At 41.0% G+C, this 7721-nt stretch overlaps 1 protein-coding gene across 1 annotated transcript in view; it reads right to left on the bottom strand.

Moving 5' to 3' along the window:
• LOC109478083 (partitioning defective 3 homolog) overlaps nt 1–7721 on the bottom strand; it is a 61092-nt gene that overhangs the window by 16581 nt on the left and 36790 nt on the right. The window contains exons 12-15 of the mRNA XM_019779551.1: nt 6130–6258; nt 2891–3100; nt 1914–2570; nt 375–523 (exon numbers count right to left, since the gene is read on the bottom strand). Coding sequence (XP_019635110.1) covers nt 375–523; nt 1914–2570; nt 2891–3100; nt 6130–6258 — 1145 coding nt within the window. The remainder of the gene's footprint in view (nt 1–374; nt 524–1913; nt 2571–2890; nt 3101–6129; nt 6259–7721) is intronic.

The following is a 7721-nucleotide window of genomic DNA, read 5'->3' as shown; positions in this document are numbered from 1 at the left end:
AACATATATATATATATATATATATATATATATATATATATATATATATGAATGTGCTTGAGTAAGAATAATTTAACAGAGCAGACCATATGCGAGGGTAAACATTATGCACTTGCTTTGTAAATGTTACCTTTCTAGTGTTGACTTTGATTTTTGAAAAATCGACTAGTTAAAACACTAAGAGATGTTCTACTTTTCGTCCTGGTTCTTGTCCCACTCTTGTCACGACTTTGATCTCATGCATGTTATCAACTGGCTACATAAATATACATATTGATATCTGGATGAGCCATTTTTCATCGATAAATGATGACAACACCAGGCTTTTCTTGACTTTGATTTTTGAGTTATTGAAACAATAAGAGAATTCCTACTTTTCGTCGTGGTTCTTGTCCCACTCCACGAGCCACTCCGGCGGCTCGGGCGCCCCGCCCTTCAGATCCTCCTCCTCGTTACTACGGGAACTGGATGACAGGGTCGGCGTGTTCTTCCCGCTGTGCTGACTGCTCGCCTTTCTCGTTCTCTGCTCAAAACAAAGTATGACAGTCAAATATCTATTCTTTTTAAACTTTACCAGATATCCATTTTTATGGGCTACCTGGCATAGAAGGATTCATTTTTATTATATTTCTTAGACATCATCATCATGCCTCCGGATTAATTATCCAGTGAGGTACACTTGATAAAGTTTCTTAGACACTACCACAAAAATATTTTCATTTTTTCCTTCTTTTAGAGATACAAACTCTAGCCATGTACAAGCTGGTGCCTTGTTAAAGTACCCTAACTCAATTATCTGTAGGACTTTTAAAGATCTCATCAAGTATAAATAAAACTTGACTTTAAAGACCTTGTTTACACCTCTTTTTCACTTACAGTCTACAAAGATTGTATTATTTCTAAAACCCTTTACATGTACGATTAAGGTTGTTTCCATTTTCATTTGACGAATCAAGTGAATCAAGAGGAATCCAGTTTATGATATTTGACTCGACCAGGATAGATTATGAAAGCTGATATCAGAGAAAGAAGGTGAAACATGAAATGTGGTGTGAAGATGAAGACTGACCCAAACCTGTAAGTAGCAATAGAACAGGGTGGTATAGTATCTCCTCTGGGAGCATGTGCAGAACAGGAGAGAAGGAGTGAGGCAGAGGGTCCAGAAAGTTTACCAAAAGTTCTTCCAGATTTTAGAGTGGCATCAAGCAATAAGGAGCCTCAAAGATGGGCAAAATGTGACTTATGTAGTAAGAGGAAATCTCAGTGTGAGTTCCCCTACAACTTAACATAAGTGAGACTTGTGTAAAAGGAGAAATCTCAGTAACAACTAAACTTTACAATGCTGCAGTACTATTCTCCACAGCTAGGTGGTGTTCATGCACAGCAGCAGTCTCTATTAGCTGTGACTGGAGTTGGCAACTGATGTAAAATGACCCAACATTTACCTCCTCCTGGATACTTTCAAATTTCCTTCTACAAAGACAAAAATACAGACCAAAGACGTCTTTCTAAAAGATTAATAATACCTCTGTGTAGATTTTGATTTGGGAACTTCAGACTACCTACATGTACATGTGTAAACTAGCCTGGGTACCATCCGGACTTGCGGTGCAAAAATCCGGATGGTACCCAGGCTATACCTAAAGTGCATGCGAAATGAAACCTTACCTGGTATACAATAAATACTCAGTCAAAAGAGATTGAAGTTGCTCACCTTCTGTACACCTTCATTCTCTATTAACACCTTCTACACAGACTTAAATACAGACAGTCCTTCCAAAAGATTATATAATCTGAGTAGATTCTTATTTGAAAACTTAAGACTACCTACATGTAAACTCCATGCCAAATGTAGTTTACCATGTATAAACTATAAAACAAATATACAGTCAAAACAGGTTGAAGTTGCTTACCTCCTGTACACCTTCATTCTCTATTAACATGGTCTCCCCTGTCATGTTTGTTGTCGGCGACACTTTGGTATTCGACGCGATCGGACTCGGCATTGGAAGCTCATTAGAATGGGACGAGGCGCTGTGCTCGCGGGAATGTCTCGGCGTGACCCTGCCTCCGAGGGAGTCCCTGCCCAGTGCGTTCTGGTACGACTCGTTCCGTACTCCGTACGCCTGTCCCTTCAACCTGTCCAACACCGGGTGCGCCGTGTGAAATTCTAAGTCATCCTCCTCCACCTCGTCACTGCTGTCCTGGATTTCGCGGTGTACCACCGTGATGTCGGAATTCTCGCTCGTTTCCGACGTTGACACGCCGTTACCGATCTCCTCCCCGCTACGACTCGACCCTGGCGTGCTGCTCCGGTTGGTGTGGTTCGCGCCGACGTCCACGGGCTGGTCCCACAGCGAACCCGACTCGTTTTGCGGCTCCTCGACAGTCTGCGGTAACGTGTTGTTCTGCTTGATTTTCCGCGCGACCACGAGCTGGATGGACCCGCGCATGTTCCCGTCCGTCGACATGGATTTCCGCAGCTTCTCCATGGCAACGTTGTTCGGTAAAGCGACCAGGGATTCGCCGTTAACGTACAGGAGCTGGTCGTTTACTTTCAGTTGACCATCCTGTAAGAGATGGGGCAAATCATAAAAAAATTGATTCATTTAATATGTACAATCAAATGGGTTATAGACTCTTACATACGTTCAAACCTGTGATATCCACAGATCCAAATACAAATGTAAGATGCTTCATCTGGTTGGTAACTTAAGTCATTTGATCGTAATATTTCTTTTCATACGACCAATCTTTCCCTTCAACAAACCCACAGACAGACTGCATGAATCTGACTACATTTTGAGTTATCAGCTATCACTCTTTTTTATTCAATGATTACGATAATTCACTTTATCATACAAATATTCAACAAAATACTCAATCTCACCTTGGATGCTGCACCGCCATTTATAATAGACTTGATGAAGATTCCCAGGTCAGCCCCATCGACCTTTGACTTGTTACCTTTGACACTGACCCCTAACCCCGCTGACCCTGTGTCGTTGAGTGGGATCTCTAACGTGACATATTCCCGTGTCTTCCGTGGGGTCAGACCGTGGCGTGGGTCTTCTGCATCGCTTACGGCATAATCTTCAGGCTTTGGGCGCAAGAGGAATAAAAATGTCAGTTTTTTCTAATTAGCATGAAAGCTCATCTCAGTCATCTGTATCAGTACCTAACATATTACAGAGCTACATGTACAACTTAAATATTTGTGCTGGTAGAAGTCATTACTAAAAAATTGAAGGTATTTAAGCGCTGCCAAAATATAAAATTCTAAAAGTCCATTATCCTTCAATGTTATGCCTACAATTTAAATCTGTTTCAAACATCAGCTAAAAACATAGTGTAGGATGAAACGTTTTGAATACATGTATAACAATTCTATAACATCTACAATGTACTATAATAGATATTTTGTAAACCACAGCAGACCACCTTAAATCTAAAACTATATTCCTTTAAAAAATTTTGGCAGCAAAAACTATGACTCGATTTACACACACGGGCAAAACCTGAAGTCCAAAAACTGCATACATCAAATTTTTCCTTCATGTAAATCAATCTTGATGTATGTCAAGAACATAATGAATTTCAGATTGTGCAATCTAAATGTACACTATTTCTGTACATCAAAGCAGGCTGATTTACATGCAAGACAAATTTGACATATGCAGTTTTTGTATCCTCACCTTAATCAGGTCTAAACATCTAGGAAAATCACGATTCCTAACATTTCTACTATCACCTACACACCTACTGATCACCACCCCAGTACAGTACACTACACATACGGCCATGTAGTTAGTGGCATGTTGAATGCGTTACTTGAAATGGAGGACGTAGTATATATAACTAACCTTGTCTTCATGCAGGTACACGTAGGAGGGGAGTGGTGGGTACGAGATCTAGAAATGACAGGCACACGTCACACACGGTACTACGTTCTACCAGAACCATGCGCTAGCTCTACTGTGCAAGTGTGGGGAGAGGGGGGGGGGGGAAGAAGTAAGGGTACCCTTGGAGCCAGACTTTTACCGGGCCGTTAGCCGTTTTCCTTCGGCAGCTTAGAGCCCTTCGCCCGCCTATCTAAATTACTGCTACTGGGGAGTTGATCCCAGGGGGAGTTTGGCTGGCCCTACTACTCCCCTAACTCCCCAGTAGCGGTAATTTAGATAGGTGGGCGAAGGGCTCTTGGCTGCTGAAGGAAAACGGCTAACGGTCCGATACTAGTATGGCTCCCAGGGTAAAGTAAGGGGGGAGGGCAGAGCACGTTATTGGGTGCTTAACCTTCTTCTTGCTGTGTCCAATAGAATTTTTTACAATTTGCCAAACAGCTACATCAGCAGGAAGAAGGTTAAAAAAATCTGTCATGATTTTGTTTCTGAGAGGGGGGGCAGCAAGGGTTATCTAAAAAAGCAAGAGAGCAAAGACTGAATATGTAAATGGAGCTGGATTAATGAAAAGGGGGAGGGGGGCACATCATCACTGGGTACCAAAAATGAAAACACTCTGTTGTCATATTTTTTGTGATGGGGGCATAAAAAGGTTATCAGAGGAGCATAGTCTGAATATGAGGGTGAAACCAGATGAATTGGAATTTCCGAGATATTTTTGTAAGGAGGTGAGAAGTAGAGTCACAGTAGAGTTGGCATTGGAAACAACAGCAGACAGAAATATAGAAATGCAAAAGGAGACAAGAGCTGAAAAGCAACATGTGGATGGCAAAATTGACAAGTAATCATGAAATAAAGAAAAAATAAGCAAGACTTCGTCATGGTCAACTCCATACACAAAGCATGAAGACAATTATGCAATCAAATTTTAGCAGATGAATATATAACAAAATGATTGTCGGTCAGTTACAGAATGATTCAAATAAGGACGTCATAAAATAAAAATGATCATGTTCTCTGTTGTCTGTCAAATGTATGAAGCATAAAGAACCAAAAAAAAGACAATGTCAAGAACAAGCAGGGATGAACAAGGTATGATAAGTACGAAACTGAAAAATGATTTATAATTATTAAGGTGGCAAGATGAAAATCAAGCATGATGATCATGTTCTGTGTTGTCTGTCAAAATGTATGAAGCAAAAAAACCAAAAAAAAGACAATGTCAAGAACAAGCAGGGATAATGAAGGCATGATAAGTATGAAACTGCAAAACGATTCATTATTATCAAGCTGGCAGGATGAAATGAAAATCAAGCATGATGATGAAGAGTTTTTTGAGGTGGGAGGGGGGGCGCTTGTTCCCTATAGATGTGTGCTGAGAGGCCCTGCAAGTAACCATGGTAGCTAGAGTGTTGCTTAGGGCTGGACAGGGAACAAACAAGAGTGGGGAGGGGGGCACGAGGAGCGTGGTGCAGCATACTACGGCAACAACAATCGAGAATTTGATTTCAAATCACTACGTCAAACATATGATTGATCTTTTTCTACTAGATTTCAAATCGGTTTCATACTAAAAATCATTTTGCTACGGAAAGTTGGAAATTTTGCATTACAGTCACACTACAGTCTTGCACTGAAAAGTTTGCAAACAGAAACGACTTTCAAAGCTCAACACAACGAAGGCAAACCTACATTCTACATCATCTACAAAAGAGATGACTACAAAAATTCGGTTGATTCACAAAGAAATGAAATCATGGTACAAACGTGGACAGATTTCTTTTCACGTAAAGCTACATAAAAATAAATATACTGACAAACAAACATGACTTCAAAACCCAAATCAAATTCATATCTTTGATTAGGAATCCCCAAATCAGTACAAGTCGATTCCAAATCAAAATAATGTTTGCAATCAAAATGGCAACCTCAGAAACCTAGATGGATTTTGTTGGAATCAGCTAAAATATCATTATATTGTGATTATGGAAATCAGAGTTGCAAAGTGATTGGTTTGTTCAAAATCAGATCTGTACTGTGATTGGTTTATATGAAATCAGATCTGTACTGTGATTGGTTTGTTTAAAATCAGATCTGTACTGTGATTGGTTCGTTCAAAATCAGATCTGTATTGTGATTGGTCTGTTTGGCCATTGCTCCCGTGCCCCCATTGGCTATCGCTCCACGCTATGTTGTGCCCGTTCCGCGGTGCTCCCAGTCCAGTCCTTACCAGCTCCCTAGGTAACACGGGTTCGTCCTGCCGCGACACGACCAGGTTCACCGTCCCGCCGATCGGGATGCTCCGCAGCATGTTCACCGCCTCCTGCTGAGTCTTTCCTGTCAGCTCGATGCCGTTCACCTGGAGGTAATAAAAAGGAAGACAGTCAAAACCAGTGATGTCTGTCTATGTAGTCACATGTGAACATGTACACACTACACACATATCACGTGAGAAGAACGTACATTTTGTACTGTGCTTACATGGAACCCGGATTTTTCACGGTTTTCACTGAATGTTTGGTCAACGTTGCAATAGGAAGACAGTCGAACAGTCAAAACTAGTGATGTCTGTCTTTGTATTCACGTGTGAACATATACACATAAAGCACATGAGTAGAACGTACTGCATTTCCGTTTTCTGGTGCAGGCGCAGTATGTTCTACTGACATGCTTTACACATATTAACTGCTATTCCTTAACTGCTCTCTTATGAGCCAAGTGCCTGAAACAAAGAAATAAAAAATCAAGCATTTTCGAAGTACAAAAGGATTGAGATGTCCTGCAAATTTCCCGGGTAGGCAGAAAGAAACAGTTTCACACAAAGTAAGGTTAAAAGTCACATGTGCTGGCAAGCCTTCCTTCTGGGACCCTTGTCTGATCTAATCCCTGTTGGCTGTAGCAATGCAAGTTGCAGTGAAATCTTATTTCCATGTCGTCACACCCACATAACTCACCACTGCCTCTTGCGCTGTAGTGTCAGCATCTTCCTCGTCCCACCATGTTACCGAGCGTGGGCGCGAACGCCGCTTGTTTGAATCACTGCTGTTTTTCATGTTCCTCCTTCCTACATACACAGTCCACCCCTAGTCATGTTCCATTACTACATCCAGTGTAGTACAACTAGTGATAGCTCCACCATCTGTGCTCAGATCTCAAAGGGAATGACTCGATCATTCCAAATCCAGATGCAACTATTGCTGCTATAATCACAAACCTTACTGAATTCGCACAAACTCGGAATTCAGACTTCCTCACGTCGTAACATTCCTTGCCGATTCATAAGACGAACTCCGAGCCAACTGGGAAGAAAACATCCCCACATAACTTGGAACGATGATTCCAGACGCGTGGATGCGTGTTGGGTGGACAAATGCTGCAGATGAGAATTGGCAGGGAGCAAATTCCAGTATAGTTGCCTCATTCTGGCAGATATAAAAGGACATAACAGGAGATGCCTTCCAGCTCTGTTGGGTCTTTCACTACTGGCACACTGGGAATATCAGTTGTCACTACTAATATAGTATGGGTTGGAATACGAGCGTTTATATGGATTATGACATAATGTAGAGCTGGTGTGAAATTACACACGGATATTAAACACGTAATTCATATGCCCAAATTATAAATCCATCTGAATCTAACAAGGGTGTCAAATTGGCTATCCTTTAATTTTTTCTACTGAAGAAATCTTGAAAAAACTGTATAGTACTTTAGTAGTTTTTGTTTGGGGACAGAAAACTTTCAAACATCACAACTTAGAAAATTTTGGCTACAAATTTGGAGACACAAATCAGCTTTTGAAGAAATTTTTTTTCCTGTAAA

The sequence above is a fragment of the Branchiostoma belcheri genome, unplaced genomic scaffold (genome assembly GCF_001625305.1).
Source record: "Branchiostoma belcheri isolate BF01 breed outbred unplaced genomic scaffold, Haploidv18h27 scaffold42, whole genome shotgun sequence".
In the NCBI taxonomy this organism is placed as follows: domain Eukaryota; kingdom Metazoa; phylum Chordata; class Leptocardii; order Amphioxiformes; family Branchiostomatidae; genus Branchiostoma; species Branchiostoma belcheri.
Note: the sequence above shows the minus strand (reverse complement) of the source record. Positions and strands in the feature narration are given on the sequence as shown.